We start from the raw sequence: 18,381 nt of genomic DNA on the forward strand, positions 1-18,381 counted from the left end.
CGCATAATGTGTGTAGTGGGCTGCTGGTGTGTGAAGCTAAATGCTCTAAAAACAGACTAACAATTTGAACAAAAAAAAAAAAGCTGTACAGAGAAACCCCCCATTTCTCTGCAAAGCAGCCCCTTCAGTGCAAAAAAACAACTCAAGGAAAAAAATAAAAAAACGAGATGCGAGGAGCGATCAACTGCGTCTAACGTCCCGCCCACTGACCAATCACAAGCGGCTGTAAACTGGCGCTCGCCGGCCGCCATGTTGGCTCCAGTCCCGAGAGCGACCCTCGCCGCCGCGTTCCCCTTCGCCGGAGCCAAAATGTCGGACAACTCTGTCGATCGACATCGCCCAATGCGCGCGTCTCCGCCCACCATTCGACGATGGTTTTTAATTGGTCTTCGGGGTGCCTTACCTCCAATTGTTTCTTCTCTGATAGGTTGAGGCCGACGTCAGCTCCACGCGTCTCCCGTATCCTACGCATGCGATTGGTAGGTGGCGTGACGTCACGTTTCTTTGAAAGTTCCACGAAGGCGATTGGATTGAAAAATACATATAGCCGATGTTAAACAGGAAGAGGGTCGAGCTATCATTATTTACCACTTGTTTATCCTGAGTAATTAATTTAGTTGCACTGCTTTCGTCTTAAACAAATTATTTACTTGCCCGACATGGCGGAACGTGCGACTTGGCAGAAACAAGGCAGTTTAAGGCAAAATGACAACATGGTTTAATGTATGTGTTTAATTCCCCGAGTGTAAGGCTGGTCACGGTCGGAACGATCATTTAAATCGCGATAAAGACGAACGATGTTCGGCTTTATACTTGGCATCGTGCTGTATCTTCTGCCCCAGCGGTTCACTGCTGCAAACGTCCCGAAACTGCAAGAGTGCACGCAAGAAAGTTTCAGTGCAAAACTGCAGGCTGGAAGGATGTCCTTTATATACTTTGGCCGCCAAGGTAAGATAAAAGTCTGCATCGGTAATCGGACGGAACGAGTTGGTTGCATGCATGCATGCATGCAGCGGTGCAAATTTGTTCATTTTCAGTTTCCCAAGTGCAGTCAGCCCCGCCATTGCACTGTTCCTGGAAGAGCTGGAGAGGTCTGCGGAAGCCCTGGAAGATTACGGCATCTCGGTGGCAAAGGTATGCAGAGACGGGGCCCATGTCTGATCGTGCAGCCTGCTTTATTAGCCCATAAATGCATTTGTCTTGCCTCTTCGCTCCGTCCTTCCTCGCAACATCCAGGCCAATGGATATTTCCCCCAATACACTGCGCAATATATGCAGGGCTGGTTTATACAGACCGTAATGCCAGTACAATGTGCATGATGCATAGTGATCTACTGGGTAGTAGAGCACAATGGAGAGAGAGGTGAGTGGAGGCATTGGTGGAACTGCTGAAAATTAGGGATGTGCCAAACGTAATTATTGACACTATCAATATCGGATCAATATTAGCACAGCGAAGTGATTGTCATTGTGATACACAGCAGTACAGCACAAGTGCAGACAGTGAAATGTGTACTCTGGCACCTCAGTGCACCTTGGTGGTTCAGGATTTGAACCAGCAACCTTCTGATTACGGGGCCGCTTCCTTAACCACAAGGCCTCCACCATAACCAATGGTATCGATATTTTCAATTTCTGAACCAAGTTCCAACTGTGGTGTCCTAGTGGGTAAGGAAGTGGACCCGTAATCAGAAGGTTGTGGGTTCGAGTATCAAACCACCCCCAAACACTGCTCTCCAGGCCATTTATGTCTGCCCTCTGCTCACTAAGGTGAGGGGCTAAATGTGCTGTGCTGCACCCATCTGATTATGGGTCCGTTTCCTTACCCCGCTAGGCCACCACTGCCCCTAACCTTAATGAATTTTCCTGAAAATCTGTTCCATCCTAGTAGTTTTGCAACATCCACTTATCAAAGCTCGGGCCACGTAATGTTTTTATATCATGATAATTATTTTATATTGAACAAATGCTTGCTATTGCGCAGGCCTGAAATTCATGAAAACGTCTTTTCACCTTAACTCTCTAAGGTGAACTGCAGCAAAGCAGATGTTGAAAAGTACTGTGCCAGCGAGAAGGTCCTGAAGAAGTCATATTTGTTTCGGTGTGTATATTTTCCAGAATGACTACGATTTCAGTTTAACTGACGAACAGTGTTCTCTGTTTATTATTATTAATATTGTCATTCTGTTAATGAATCCTCCAGCGGTTCTGAGGTGCTAAGGAGTTTCGACATCGATACGGTGTTTGATGTCAACGCCATTGTGTCGCACGTCCTTTTGTAAGTTGACTACTGGCCATTCAAATGTAAAGATTCTGTTTGTTGAAGGCCAGTTGTTCGTTATTGTTGAAATATTGGGTGTGTTTCTCCCACGCAGTACTGTCCTTTTCAACGAGGTGCGCTCCGTTCAGATTCCCGCCGAGCTTTTGAGCATAGAGAGGTTGGCTAAAGGCAAGGTGGATGTTGTGTTTGGTCACGTCCAGGCTCTTGGCCTTCCAGGTAAAGTTTTCACCAAAGATTTTCAAACTTACGTATATTTAATGATAAAAAAAGCATTTAATAAACATAGCGAACAAAATGAGGGATTAGAATGATAGACATTTTAAAGCACTTAAGTGAGGTGTGGTTCAATAAAAACAGATGAATCTATAAAACCACTTGCAGCATCTGCACGCTCTTATTTCTTATTCCCTCTCCATTCATTGCCAGAGCACCGGGCCTTAATGGAGGCTGCTTTTGTATATGGAACCAAATACCAGTTTGTCCTGACCACGGGTGGTCCTGTACTCAAGCATTTGGGGTGAGTTTTTTTTTTTTCCCCTGATAACCTTTTGACCTTTTTGACCTTTTGACCCCCCCCCCACATGTAGTGTTGAGGACCCGTCCTCCCTTCAGGCTGGTCTGTGGTTCCTACACTGTAAAGATGTGTCCCGTGTGTCCGACCGCTGCACACACACAGTTATGAGGAAGCCCCTCACTACCCTCAACCTTCACACGTTCCTTCAGATGATGGACGTTCCTCTGCTGGTAAGAGAGCGCTGTGACAAACTTATCCATCTAAGAAGCTCACGGCATTTCTGTGTAGAGGGTTTATGGCACCGATGGTGACGTTTTCGTGTTGTGTTGATGCCAGACGGAGGATGCAGCCGACCCCGCTGAGGTGGACGTGGTCTACAGCCATCTCCACGTTCCTGTTCTCTTCCTGTTCGCCCAGCCCCACACTCTGGCATTGGACAGAACCACTGCTGAAAGCCTGGCCTGGAGGCTGAGGGGGGAGGTTGGCGTAGTGCTTATCCACAGGTTGGCATTAGCTGGACGTTAGCTGTAAAATCTGCAGAAAAGTCATGAGTTTTTTTTGGGGGGGGGTACTCTTCTTTGATTAAGTTCGGCAGTAATGCACAGTAAATGGCGAGTCTCGTCTCACAGGGGCGGCACTGACGCCACGGCTACACAAAAATACAACGCTGCTTATAAACTGCCGGAAGAGGTCAGACCGTCTCCACCCATTTCATTTTCATATGGATTCATGTTTTTGTGTGGATAACGTTTAATAACACTTGTACTTTACAGGGTGCAACATTAAAATACATCACATTCAATAGCGTAGAGGACGCTGTTAAGCTTTTCAGGGAAAAGACTCTTCCTGAAGGGAACAGGGATGATGACGAAGACGAAGATGAGTGGGCAGTTCTAGGTAAAATGGAGTCGCGGCGAAAATGTTTGAGAATCGTACATGTGTACATGTGAAAATGAATCTTCACTGTCGCCAGACGTACTGGATGATGAGGTGGCGGAGTCGGTTTACAGGGACAGGGGCCTGACGCTCGACCTGGAGCCAGTCGCAGAGTTAACGGGCGACACCTTTAACGGCGCGGTGGCGCGGCGTGGCCTCACAGCGGTGCTGTTTTACGTGAAGTGTAAGCAAGAGAATAACTTGGCTTCATAGATTTATTTCTAAATTTCCTGATAAAGTAAAGTACCGTTATTTTTCTGCATTTGCTTTACTTCTATATATTCATCCATATACCCCTCAGGTCATATAAAGCTGAGATTTTGGCTATTTAGATCATGATAATGAAGTTTGGTTGTTTTCCACTAGGGGATGCTGTATCCATGGCAGTTTTGCAGTCTTTCATAGAAGTTGCTGAAGCTCTGAAAGGTGATTCTAAATGCTGAACTCTGACCCTTCTCATACATGGCACACATGCTGGCATGGCAGCTCTATTGTATTGTATTATCACACAATATATAGATCTCTGTAGGGTCAGGCTTTTTTTAACAGTTGTTAACCTGTGTGCATTGCCTGTCCGCATGCCCTGTCCAGACGTCCTGGACGTGGTGCTGGCCTCTGTCGACTGTGGAGAATGGACAGATGTATGCAGCTCGCAGCAAATCTCCTCCTACCCCAAAGTGCTGATGTATCGGCCGGGCGAGCTCGCCCAACCCTACAGGGGCATGCTGGGAACTGACAGCCTGCATAGGTTTATCCTGCTGTGAGTGACACTTCCCTTGTCCTCTTCCCAAGGTCTTTAATCCACCGGATAAGCGTCCTTGAGCTCAAGGGTTTATGCGAAACAGTTGTGGTAAACATCTAGTTTAGCCGTGAAGGAAATCCATGCTATGTAAACATTTTTTAACGTGGGAATGTGGAAGGAAAGACCATGACTCTACACATCGCAATCAGGGCTATAGCTCAATGTCATTACAAAAAACTCAATCCATCCATTTCATGGGCTCCTTTTAGTGTGTATATTATACCATCAGATTAATATTAATAGACGTCCTTCTGGAACATCCTGAAATTCAGTACCTTCCACAGGGAGTGTTATAGATGAGAACGGGACGATGACGCTAATCCGATCGCACGACTGATTGCAATGTTGAGAAAGGGGCCATTTGCACCAAACATTGTTTAGAAAGCCATTACATCAACCTTTGGCCTTATGAAGGTGGACATGCCAGATGCTGGTGGCTTTGGCTGCCTGCCGTGCTGTCCGATGTGGGGTCTGCCGTCTGCACCGGGGTGGAGGTCGTGACCCCGCTTCCTGTGTTTGTGCAGGAGTCACACTGGCAACCCCGTCCTGCTGTCATGCCCCTCCGAGGCCCACACTTTCCTGCAGGGGGGCGTCGGCGAGAGATGCCCAGAGCTCCGCCCAGTCCGTGTCCTGGGGCTCTTCGGCGCCGGGCAGGACCCAGGTGAGGGTCAGACTCAAAATGTATACCATGTGCTGGCACAGCATCCATTCATTCTTTTTCATTCATCTTCCTCTTTGACAATCACTGCAGGAAAATATTTGGTTGTGAATTTGGTTTTTGATGTCTACAAATGGATTCAAAATGTGAGATGAGACAATATTATTAGCTTTAATTTTTAGTTAGTTTATTTTAGTGTGTATATATATATTTTTTATTTTATGATTGCACTATGTGTGAAACATTATTTCAATACACGGTATACTGTGTATACTGTTGTACTGACAATAAACCAATCTTGAATCTCGAAATAAAATGCACACACATTTTTTCTTAATACTGAAGCAGAAACCTGTAAGAATATTAATGGAACAAACTATTATTAATTCAATCATTAAGAAACAATACATTAAAAGATTAATTATAAAATTATCTGACTATGCCATAATATAGGATTAGTGTTTCGCTAATATTTTTGGCCCCCTTGTTGAGTTAATTTCTTTCTGTTTGTTCTTTCTTTCTTTTTCTTTGTTCTTCTCTACAGGGATAAGTGTGTTTAAAGATGCAGTGAGAGCCCTGCGGGGGGAGGCACATTTTGGCCTCTTTGCTGGCGGCCAGGCAGAGAAATGGTAAGAACTTTTCTCTCTTTACCCCCAAAACAACTCAGCAGCCCTCCGGTCAATGAAAGCCGGCGGTGCACTAAAGCCTGAAGTGTCCTTCCCGACAGTACCGAGATCTGTTATGACTGTGCGGCAGGACCTGTTCACTGTTCGGAGCCGATGGCTGTCAGGGGGACCGACAGCAGTAATCATTCTGAGTGTGTGTGTGTGTGTGTGTTGTCGCCAGGGCCGAGGAGCTCTCCGTGCAGCTGCCTGCTCTGCTCGTGTCCCGGTGGCCCGGGGTCCGCAGTCAAGCCCACGCCATACGCCTCTCCTCTGTCCAAGAGCTACTTACACTGATACGCCGCTTATTGCTGGAGCCATTTGTGAGTAAAAGCATTGTGAAGGCGCCCAAATGCATTTTCAGGTGATTAATGAGGGTCCTTTGCCTGGGTGGTTATTTTGGACCAGGCCGGGCTAAATCAACATTCCAGAAACCAGGATAAAGGAGGAATGCTAACCTGCCTCTCCTCTCCCTGGGAGGCGTAGCTCAGATTGGGAGTTTATTTCCACGGGTCTGCGTTCACAAACCATGGGCTGTCAAGTTCTTCCTTTTTAGATTCACTTTTGTGCCTTCTCCTGGGCCTCCTCAGCCCGAGCTGACCGTGGACAACCTGCCCTGGTACCTGGAGCAGAAGAAGCCACTCTTGCTGCTATTCGCCCATGACGGTGGAGCAGAGAAGGCAGACGCTCTGCTAGAGATCAGAGGCCTGCTAGAAAAAGGCCAGTTGGACGCCTACCTGCCCTGCTGGATACACATGTACGTTTTCACCGTTAACTATGGACTAAAGGAGGAAAAACAAGATTCCCAACAAGATGTAGTTTCTAAAAATGTGATCATAAGGGGCGGGGCCAAAATATCAATACACGTGTGGTGATACAAGCTGGTGATATGCGTGTGCCTTGATCATCTAAAGTTCCTAAATACTTAAGATCATCTAAAGACTTAAGTCAGGATTTGTTTTAGTGATTTTAGTGAAATGTTCCTCTCGCCTTTTAAAATTCTTCTTGTCTCTATTATGTGCAACTTTATCTGCATAAAGTAGTTTAGCTGCAGCCGACCATTTGCATATTTTTCACACTCCACAAAAAGTAGCCATTTAGATCGTATCATAATAAATTGCAAAATGATTGCAACGTATTTATGTCTCCTCCTTAAGAGAATTTTACAAAGCATCTCTAATAACAAAGGAATTTATTGGGTTCTAAACCAAATTGATCTCCGGTTTTGTCCCTTCCATAAACTTTCTCCTGACTAGATGATAAAAGTTGTTTCCTCTTTGAGGGGCTATAATGTCACCATGTCCTCTTTAAAGCAGATTTACGGATTAAGTTACAACCAAGTCTGGTTTGGTTTATAGGGGTCGGACGCCTGCTGGGCGGTCTGTGCTGGAGACGTACCTCGGGTTCCTCCCCCAGCTGCCCGCCCTGGTGCTGTCTCAGCTGTCCACCGGGGGAGAGGTCTTCCACTTTCCCACAGAGCGTCCTCTGCTGGAAGGGACAGTTCTTCAGTGGCTTCACAGCGTGGAGAGTGGGATGGAAAAGTCCACTGGTGAGTTGATTTGATACGGTTTACTCCATGAAGGACATCTACATTCTGTAAACTCCATTAAGATCTAATGTGTCAGGCCAGAAAAAAAAACGACAAAAACTATACTATACTCTGGCTGCAAAATAATGAATGGTATACCATTTTATCCAGTATGATTTATTAGGAGTTGCAAAATGAGTGCGGAACAGCCATAAAAGAACAATTGTAATTAAACAACATAAATTCCCCTCCATTGAGCAGCCATTTCAGTTCCACTGTTAACTTCTGTATGTAGGTGCTGGAGGTTTCAGAACAAGATAATTTTTTTTTTTTAAAGTAGCTATAAAACTCTCTTTTCTTTTTGCACCTCTTAAAAGCAGAATTGTCGTAAAATTTGGATAGTTTCATCTGCAATGGAGTGAAAATATGTCATGTAGTCATATGCCAACATGTGACAGGAAAGGTGTCTGGCGTGAAACGTTTGCCATGTCAATTGTGTGGACATCGCTAACGGGAGAAGTGAAGTGATTGTCATTGTGATACACTGCAGCACAGCACACGGTGACACAGTGAAAGGTGTCCTCTGTGTTTGAGCATTGGGCAGCCATGACAGGCGCCCGGGGAGCAGTGTGTGGGGACTTTGCTCAGTGGCACCTTGACTGCTCGGGATTCGAACCGGCAACCTTCTGATTATGGAGGCAGGCCACCACTGCCAAAGAAGTCAAAGGAAGAAGAAGAGACACCTCCCTTTTAGCTGGTCTACCACTATGTACCATCCGACCTCTACAACTAATACAAAATGCAGCAGCACGACTAATCTTCAACCTTCCCGTATTCTCCACACCGCCCCTCTGCTACGTTCGTTCCACTGGCTCCCAGTAGCTGCACGCATCAGGTTCAAAATACTGATGCTGGCCTACAAAGCCAAACATGGAGTAGCACCATCCTACCTCACAGCCCTTATTACACCTCGCACTGCACCTCGTATACTCCGAGCCTCCAGTACTGCTCGCCTGGTCCCTCCATCTCTGAAGGTAAAAGGAAAACATTCATCTAGACTAGTGCTGCACGATTAATCTAATCGCAATCGTAATCTCGATGTCAGTCTGTGCGATTACGTGAACGCAAAAAGATGTGATTTAAATGATTAGTACATGGATTAGATTGGATATGTTGCCGATCCATTCTCATTCTCTCAAAGTTGGCGAGCTGACTGAAGTCTCACATCTCACGTCTCACATCTCAGTCGAATGTGACGTGTTTGGTCACATGACTTTCGATTCGGAGACATATGGGTAGACGCCGCATGACGAGCTGCATCGTACGTCAACGTCGCCGCCATATTACGAGAGGCGCTGCAGTGGCGTGAAGCATATACATCTATGGAGAGAAGTGCATAAAAATGCCTCACTCTTGTGCTGCTTGTGGCTGTACAAACCGCTGTATGCTCCAAACAGATCCCGGGGGATTACATTTCATAGGTAACGCTGGACAATAGTTCTGAATATATTTGGCCATTATAAAATCCCGTTTTATAAGTCTTAACCTTAGCTAAGCTAGGCTAAGCTAGCGAAGCTATGCATTCCTGTGTTCAAGTCAGCCTCCAAACAACGTTTTGGCTAAACGTAGGCATTAACTATTTAGACTGTTCTTAGCTAGTTAGTTAACTTTTTTCAAACTTTGAAGGTTTCCTAAAGAAATTCACCTCAGTTTACAAATCTTAGCCTTAGCTAAGCTAGCAAAGCTATGCATCCCTGAGTTCAAGTCAGCCTCCAAACAACGTTTTGGTTAAACGTAAGAACTATAATATGGGATTTTATAATGGCCAAATATAATCAAAACAGTTGTTTAGCCTTACCAGGGTTTGTCGTTCGACAGTAATGTAAAAGAGTTTTTTGTGATTTATTTTCACTTTTCATTGATATACAAGCAAGTGGCCTTTATCATATCGCAATCGCATATCGCAATATTGATCTCAATAATCGCAATATGTCTTTTTCCCCAAATCGTGCAGCCCTAATCTAGACTCTTCTCCGTCTTGGCCCCTCGGTGGTGGAATGAACTTCCCCTCGAGGTCAGAACAGCTCAGTCACTGAGCACCTTCAAACGGCAGCTCAAGACCTTCCTCTTTAAAGAATATTTAGATTAAATAGAATTTTCTTATTGTCGAACTTGTGTACAGAATCTACAACAGAGTGAATAAAAAGATTGCATTCATAGTTGGGGGTCCTAGTGAACCGGAATTGATCTCTTCATCGATGGTAACTTGAAAGCACGTTGTAAGTCGCTCTGGATAAGGGCGTCTGCCAAATGCCGTAAATGTAAATACGCCAACAAACTTGCTTTTGAATTTTACTCTCAGTTTATTTGGCCACAGTTTTTCTGTCTGTCTCTAAAATATTGTAAGAGTGACAGCAATGCAGACAAACATTCTGAACACTTTTTCTGGCATCACGCATTAAATCTTCATTAAAAACCACTTCGTTGTTTTACGCCGAGACACATGAGGTTCCACTGAGGAGGTTGGTCATATGCTGTCGTTCTGTCTACATCTAATACAGCCACTAATGTGCCCAGATGCGGAGATGATGCTCTGCTGGTTTCCCGCCAGGTTCTCCCAAGGCAGCTCTTCCATTCTCCACATGTTCATGGAGATTTCGTTTTGTACGTGGGCTCGATTCCGTGCCCACTTCTCAGCGGCGGCAACAGCAGCGTCATTCACAGTTTTTTTTTTTTCCCCTGTGAAGTGCAGGGGTAACCGTACCCCTTAATTGTGTCTGTCTGTGGCCACTTGTTTTTCCTCAGCAGTTCAGAGAAACTCTAGGGACCTTCTTCTTCTGCACAGGTCTGTCCAGCTCTGTGTTTCATTAGAGATGCCCAGTCATCCATTCCCTTTATGAATTTGCGTTATCTGTTATGGCTTGCAAAGATCAGATATAAATCTTTCTTGTTAAAGCTGCTTTTGGCTGAACTTGACAGTTGCTTACGGACGCTTCCTGGCTTCCTTTGTGGAATTGTTTCCCAGCCACGTTTCCCCTTCTAACCCTTAACGTCTTTGGCACCTGGGGCCCTCTGATGTGCTTTAGATTATTTTTGGAGAGGATCTTTTTTTGGGCCAGTTGAGGTTTTGCAACCGGACTATTCTGAGAACGTCCAAATGACCTTTTCCCTGCTCACTTGGCATTTTTTTCCCCTGATTTATATCAACAACAGAGTTTAGATGTCCAGTCTTCTTCATCAAAATAATGTATCTCACACAGGCGCTAGGTTCGTAAAAGGGTCGTGATGCTGCTCATTATTGAGTTTGAGATTCTTGTATCGCAACAACCCCAACAGGAGGAGCAGGAGTAAAGTCTCCTCCTTTATAATGTACTGGTCCATACACATACACAAAAGCACCCGAAGACCTCTGAAGGTGTTGAATCCAAGATCGGTTCAACGCCCGGGTTGAACAGGAATGTCTTCAGTTTGTGCAGTGGACCTGGCCAGAACTAAGAGACCCACAGCCTGAATAGCAGTCCGGGAGGCTTGACCGTGCAGAGCTCTTTAGGTCGGCACCGGAATTCAAAAACAAAGTCTTAGTAGTGGGGCAGCCATGACAGGCGCTTGCTCAGTGGCACCTCAGTGGTACCTTGGCGGATCGGGATTCGAACCGGCAACGTTCTGATTAAGGGGCCGCTTCCTTAACCCCTTGCTTCAAGTTAACCATATTTAACAGTTGTCAATAAAACTGCTCTACAATAATCACTTTCATTTCATTGGATAAATTGCACGGTTTAACTGACAGCTGGTGGCAGTGGTGGCCTAGTGGGTAAGGACAAGAGAACATTGCAATACTTTTTAGTGTTTTTAAACCGGTTTATTCAGTTCTATAAAACCAATTCCATACCAGAACCATTTTAATTTGAATTTTCTCGTGCAAATTCAGGTACGGTGTACTCAGTTAACTGACAAATCCTGGTTTGTGGAACCCCCCCCTTCCCCACGACATGATCACCTCACTGCTCAATGATGTCACTTGTTTAGTTTTTGGCCAGTGATTGATGCATCTGTTGGTTCCTGTTTTTCTGTTTTTCTCTCTTCCGCCCAGGTGTGGTCACAGATGGAACATGGACTCCCGCTGTGCCCTTTTATGACTTCCTGTCAATCATGGACGAGGAGATGCCAGGCTACGCAAGCCAGAGGGACCCCAAAACGAAGACCACCAGCACGAAAGGACCAGAGGAACAGGATCCAGGTTCTCCGGTGAACTCGCCTTCACCCCATCGGCACTCCGAGCTCTGAGAACCCAGATCAGATGAGCTGTGGGAACATGGAGAGAACCTACCAGCCTTACTGTTCAAGTTTTACCAAACCATATCACAACCAAAATGTTTCTTTTCTCTGACAACATACATAACAATTTCAAGTAAATCTATTTATTTTTTATGATTAAGGCGGTCCTTCCTCCTGGATATGGCTTCTTATTGATTATGGTTTTGAATTTGTAAGTGCCTGACGAGTGCTGAAATCCCGTAAACCGGAGTGCTGCTGCCTTCTGCGGCTGGAGCTCTTCAGCGTGTGTTTTCATGGCCCTGTACCTCAGGGAGAGTCTTAATGAGTGCTGCAGTTTCCCTGATAGATCCCAACTGTTTTCCCACAATCCCACCATTCCATAGGGCCTTTGGCTGTGGAAAAGCTACATCACAATGCTCACAATTACAAGATATAGCAATGAAGCGTGTTTGAGTTCTTGTCTATGGTAACTAAACTGTGTCTTTTCACACATTTAAATTTCACCGCAATCATTCTTAATGGCCTCGTTTCGTCCGTGTTTGAAAAGAGCCCACATACAGAAGAACAATTCTCACGCATGTGCCGAGCCCCTTGATCTAGACCGGGTCAGGTCACACTCTTGATTGCTGTGTCGATCGCAACGGGGCGGGAGTTCCTTCCACACGCTGGAGAGATGTTTACCTAGTCTTACCCTCGGTCAAGATTCAAGAGGCAGACTTGGAGCATATCTGAGGGCCTGATATGCAAATTTACATTTACATTTACATTTGCAGCATTTATCAGACGCCCTTATCCAGAGCGACTTACAATCAGTAGTTACAGGGACAGTCCCCCCCTGGAGCAACTCGGGGTTAAGTGTCTTGCTGGTACTACAATGGTAGTAAGTGGGATTTGAACCCGGGTCTTCTGGTTCATAGGCAAGTGTGTTACTCACTAGGCTACTACCACCCTCTAGGACCCTGCAACGGGTCCTGAAAGTTTCAGGATTTTCTTTTGACTAATTGCTGAAAACTCATCATAATTGAAGTCATCGGCTGAAAATCACTTTGTTCTCTGGAAGATTTGTTTTTTAAGTAAGCGAGTCTGCATTTGATTTTATTCCAATAAATGTTCAGGCCCAAGACCTAGAGTGTGGGGCCAAGGACACATCCATGTGGCCAGTATTCATCAAAGATTGCGGCCTGTTTATAAATCAAAGTCTGAACATTGTCTTTGTTTAAGGTGTGACTGCAGTTGCATTTGGCTGGAATCTATTTTGTGGACACTTTTTATATACCTGGCAACTTTACATCATTGCCATGTTGCCAGATGTTATTCCACTTTATTCTGTGGTCTTTTGGTGGTCTCCAGCCCCTCTAGGCACTGATTTTTTTTTCATCTGGCATAGAACAAGGTCCTTAAGCAAAGTGGGTTTTTTTGTGATTCTTTAGAGTCTGGAAATCATTCATGTGATTATTTTAAGTTGTTCTCCATCACTGAACTGCAGCAATGCTAATCAGGTCTGGGGTTGGTCGTTGATTTTCCACTTCGTACCATGGCTCTAATGCAAACCTTCTGAAGAAGGAGGAGTCGTTTCATTTATGAGATGACGAGGCGTGCATGTTAAAGTTATACAGTAAATGTGAGGCATCTGATGTGAATATGTGTCCTATATAAGCAAAACTGACGAGCTGAACATGAGATAATGCCAGCAGCAGTGACTAAGCAGGATGGAGGCAAATTGCAAATGGTTTTGTTGCATTAGTTAATGACTAACTTTTCCAATGACTCTTTGCGGACAGGGTGAGGTTTAGGGGCGGTTGACGTTAGAAGAAAAGTCCAATCATCTGTCAAACGTGTAGCATCATGCATATTGCTCCACTCGGAACGGCCAAGATTGTTACATAACAGCCATGGTCATATCTAGCAGGGAATTAAATTACATAATGAAATCAGGAAACTTCTCTAATGAGCGTAACAATGAACACGCATATCAGAAATTGATTATCTATTGATTTATATGGCGCTGCCTCGTCCATGAACAGCCGCATGAGTTAGTTAGGGTTACTCATTAGGCTGCTGGGAAAAGGAAACGTAATGCCCCAGAACATCTAGGTAAGTGTTTGGAAATGAGATCTGTAAAGTGATGCGTCTTTTCTTTTTAATTCTCTGCTTGTAAGCCAGAGCTTTATTTTCTTATTTTAACCCTCTTCTTCTTCCATGGAGAGGCCGGATGTTCTGATGGTCGGCCTGTTGAGTAAATCTGAAATGGACCTAATGAACCACATCGGAACGCGTGTTCCCTGTTCGGTTCTTTGGTTGCTATGCAGCAAACGCATTGGGCACACCAGAAAAAAGACTCCAAAGTTCAGGGGCCGAACCAAAACACATGTGCACAGCGAGTGCAAGCACACACGCTGACAGGGGAGATGTTTATTCACGCCTCTTTTCAGTCTTTCAATTCACAGAAGCGTTTATTTTTGTTCTCCATCAAGAGTCGTCTTGCCAGGGAAAGCGGCGTTCCCAGCAGCTGTCTTGAATGAGATCTTATCTGATGCCCTCGGGCATACGTGCAGAATTGGGATGGAGGGATAATGGATCAAGGGGAACATGCTACATCCCTACCTTTCCATGTATCCTCCTGTGCTGAAATATATGTAATGAAGCCTGTGTGAGTCAACTCCAAGGAAACAAGGTCTCTAAGAAGACAGATTCCCTTTATATGCCATGAGTGAAAGTGAAGTGATTGTCATTGTGAAACACTGGAGAACAGCACACGGTGACACAAAAAAATGTGTCCTCTGTATTTAACCATCACCCTTGGTGAGCAGTGGGCAGCCATGACAGGCGCCCGGGGAGCAGTGTGTGGAGACGGTGCTTTGCTCAGTGGCACCTTGGCGACCTTGGCGACCTTCTGATTATGGGACCGCTTCTTTAACCGCTAGGCCCCCACTGCCCCATTGAGGATAAATCGAAATAAAATTTCCACAAGTTTGACAGAAAGAGTGACAACGCAATGTACGAGTAATGCTGTTTTATCAGGAAAGTTGGTGCTAAGTGCAGCACTAGATCTTGCTCGCGTCCTCGTGATTTACAAGAATATTATAGATAAAATTAGAAATCTTTTATAATATGTGAGCATGCGTTTTAAAATATGGGCGCAGTGCTTGGTGTCATCTTGAAAATAGTGCCCTAGGGCACAAATAAATAAAACACTGGACAATCTAACCTACAATGACCAAACAACAGAATTCTCTGAATAGCGTTTCTTTTGTATAGACAATTTCTATACATGAACACTGAGGCTTTTGAAGCAATGCAAAGAAGCAATGTGAAGAAATAAAGTTTCGCCTTTATGCCACTGTTTGCATTTGTTTCAGGCAGCATGGCTGGCTCACCTACTGGCCATATTCCTAATCCTGTTTCTGGAGAGTTTTCATTCCAACCATTGTATAATAATAAAAGATCTCTGGGACCCGTGTCTGGGCAGCATTTCCTAGGGAACCCGTGCATTTCCACATGAGAACAAGAGAGCCATTACAGCAACGTAATCCTAATGATCCTCAAACTGTTTCTCATCCGAGGCCAAACAATATTAAATACTCAAAGTCGCATATCCCCTACAGCCTAATTTCCGCATTTCACAAAATTGATTTTTGAAACATAATCACGTGGTTCTAAAAAAAATACTTTAAGCAACTAGTCATATGCTCTGGTGAAAAGCCTGAATGTGTTACACAAGTCAGCAAACGTGGGCCCGGTTTCGGTCCATCAATAGTGTTTCTGCAATAAATGCCCGGAAGAACGTGCATCTGTAGCACAACCAGTAGAATTTGGTCCATTTCATGCTGAGACTTGTTTTTCGTGCAAAGATCCTTGTTACGATATTATTGTGAAATTTGTGCTAAAGTTGCCTGATGTGAAACCATCCGTGAAGATCAGGGAAGATCCTACTCTCCCGAGACCATATTCCCCCGTGAATAAGTTATTTTCTTGTTTGTTCTCGGCTGTGTAAATGAACCTTTTCCTGAAAAAAGAAAAGGCTTGTTAACGGGGAAAAATAGCCAAAATGCTGTTTCAGGCCTCTGTACTCGGATTAGTGAACTCTGTTTTGAGCATATTTAAATACTGAATAGTTTTATAGGGAAAAGCTATCCGGCTGCATGCTGCAAGTGGGACGAGACACCCAGGCAACGTAAGAGACCCAGGCCCCATGCTGGGTGATTTTTTTTTCTATAGAGGGTCAGGCTTCTTTCTACGGGCCAAAGGGTGTCTGCAGTGGACACCACAACAAAGTGACATCCCAGTCCAGGAATTGTTTGTGCCCGAAGGTTGGTGGGATAGGGTCCAGCTCCGATGTGACCCTGACCTGAGCAGACAGGCTTACAAAATGGACTCTCTGGACTGCTTGTGCAAACAGCGTTCTGTACCCGTGTTCAGCCCAGGACGCCTAAACACCTGCAGTGGTGAGAGGGCACGCGTCTTACCCCCTGGGGGAATTGCACACACACCTCTTCTTTTCGTACGTTCTTCAGAAGTAGTGCAACGTTCGTTTACTTTACCGAGCAATCAAGTGCATTTGTTCTCCACGTTCGTCCTGGTGAAAGAATGAAGCGCGAATGCAGCGTTTATTAATGCTTTAACCAGCTTTCCCCCCCAGGGAAAGGCAGTGTCTCCCAGACTGAGGGTGAAAGGGCTTTAACGTGGCCCAGACAGGCCGTGTTGGGGCACTGGGCGAGAGGCTGCGGTCACAAAAGCAGGCTGGTTTGGTAACGGGCAAAACTTCCGCCTTCAGGATGCGGTTCCCAGGACCCCAGGGACCTCTCGAACATTGAGAACGTTCTATATTTGTGAGGAACTCTGAACTCTCCGGTGACTTTGAGGTCTGCACTTTTCATCGATAGATAGGAACACAAGCGGTAGTCTACGACAGGGGCGAACCAGAATGTGGTCATCGGTGTCAAGTCCCAGTGCCAATGATAAACGCATCCTGAACTTGGAAAACTCTAGGTCTTCCTGTTGTTGACCTCTGTTTTATTTTTTCCGAGTGAAACGTGCCATGTTCCAAAGGCAACATGCTCCAGAGCACGCTTTTGAAGTTATGAACAACAAACAAAAAATCCGATTACCAGTGTACGATGAATTATAGTAGCATGATGATGTCAGCAGACTGTGCTGAACTATGAACAGGAAATGGCAGGCTGGATGCACAAGCAGGGTTGGTGAGCATGGAGATGACGGTGTAACAGTGTTACATAATTCTATTACAACTTTTAAAAAGTTGTAACCCGTTACAGAAACCGGAGGAAATCGTGTAATCAAAGTACAGTTACTTTTTGCAAGATTCATTACTACATCTTTTTAGTTACATTTTAAAAATGCATACCAATCCTTGCCGATATGTTCGGATGTTGCAGTTGAACGGTCCATGCGGCAACAAATATTTTCTGAAAAAAAAAAATAGATAAGATTTAAAAAAAAAAAAAAACCTAAACAAATAAAAAAATGTATTTCATTTAGCCACATTCACATTCAGCGCTTCAAGGATTCTTCTAATGCTGACGTTTGGTTTGGCAGAGACATTGCAGGATTACCAGACCTCATCTCGACACTTTCTGGTCAATATCTTGAATGATGGCGTCAGGGAATGGTAGTTCCATGTTGGAAACATAATGTGTGCATTATGGTGGGTTGGCGCCCCGCCCCCTTGCCCAGTGTCCTGGGATGGGCTCTGGCCGGATTGACCCTGAGTATCTGGACTAAGCAGTTAGGAATAGTGAGTGGTTTGAACCATCGAGTACCGTTGAAGGAATCTTTCTTATGCTCAAACGTCACACCCCATATAACAGAATTATGCATGTCCCAGCTAACACACTAAAGCTGGCAGCTGGCATTTAATCATGATATTATTCATTTATTTCTTCAGTTGAACTGTACAGATAATAGGTCACATTAAAGGAGTGCAAATGATTTATTGTGGTATGTTTTTTTGCATAAAAAAAATGCTATTTTAACGGGGATGTCTTCATATATTCTGTTCTCCCCCAGCCCTGTATGGTATGCAGTGCTCGGATAACAATGTCTGTCTTCGAGCACCTTTCACTGCTTTCCCCTATTCTGGCGTCCCTTTGACTAAGCCTGGCCAAGGACCAAGTCGGTGTGGGAGAGACATGGCCTGATATTTATCCCTCTTCCTCTCGGGTGAAAGGCATGGTCCCTCTCTCCCCACTTTCACGTCGCAGACAGTATTGCCTAAGCCAGAGCGCCTCCATTGTCTAGTGTTTGTCACCCTCTGTCCAGGCTAAAGGCTCCTTCAAGAGCTGCATCAGTTCACATCCGCTGTCTGTTTTCTTTGGAAAGCTGATATGAGCCAAGAGCTAATCTCTCTGCTTTGTTGGACATGTCCCATTTTTGGTCGTTCTTTCCCATTTTATTTATTTAAAATTATTTTTAGAACCTCTGATAATGTTGCAGATCGTACCCCAGGCTAACTGGCCCGTGACATTAGATAAAATACTCTCCAGCGTATTCCGTGACCCTCTAGTTAATGAGTAGCTGATCACATGATGCTTTTGCATGAGCAGCTCCTCTCGCTTGTAAAAAAAAAAAAAAAAAAAAAAAAAACGGTGCCGTTCACATTGTGGGCATGGCTTTTGGTAAATTATTCTTCACCGGAACCTTTTCTGTCTCGTAATCCGTGTTTCGCCGGCTGCTGTTTACTTCACGGTAGCCTTGGTGGCCACCAG

The 18,381-nt window shown here is 44.9% G+C and overlaps 1 protein-coding gene across 1 annotated transcript; it reads left to right on the plus strand.

The window, feature by feature from the left end:
* The first annotated feature begins 400 nt into the window (after window positions 1–400).
* txndc16 (thioredoxin domain containing 16) lies at window positions 401–11,816 on the plus strand. The gene is made up of 19 exons (XM_029001996.1): window positions 401–948; window positions 1,052–1,134; window positions 2,028–2,101; window positions 2,204–2,278; window positions 2,376–2,497; window positions 2,708–2,798; window positions 2,869–3,025; window positions 3,132–3,298; window positions 3,425–3,485; window positions 3,569–3,692; window positions 3,769–3,915; window positions 4,098–4,157; window positions 4,323–4,491; window positions 5,058–5,194; window positions 5,736–5,820; window positions 6,038–6,176; window positions 6,444–6,610; window positions 7,212–7,402; window positions 11,472–11,816. Exons 1-19 carry the CDS (start codon window positions 798–800, stop codon window positions 11,663–11,665), a joined length of 2,394 nt encoding a protein of 797 aa, XP_028857829.1. The 5' UTR covers window positions 401–797; the 3' UTR covers window positions 11,666–11,816.
* Window positions 11,817–18,381: the final 6,565 nt, after the last annotated feature.

The sequence above is a fragment of the Denticeps clupeoides genome, chromosome 1, assembly GCF_900700375.1.
Source record: "Denticeps clupeoides chromosome 1, fDenClu1.1, whole genome shotgun sequence".
Lineage (NCBI taxonomy): Eukaryota > Metazoa > Chordata > Actinopteri > Clupeiformes > Denticipitidae > Denticeps > Denticeps clupeoides.

Bases quoted from the DNA above. Each gene is read 5' to 3' on its own strand.
- txndc16 (XM_029001996.1), top strand. From the start codon at position 798: ATGTTCGGCTTTATACTTGGCATCGTGCTGTATCTTCTGCCCCAGCGG. The intron at 949-1,051 runs GTAAGATAAAAG...TCCCAAGTGCAG, and splicing joins TATATACTTTGGCCGCCAAG to TCAGCCCCGCCATTGCACTG. The intron at 2,498-2,707 runs GTAAAGTTTTCA...ATTCATTGCCAG, and splicing joins CCAGGCTCTTGGCCTTCCAG to AGCACCGGGCCTTAATGGAG.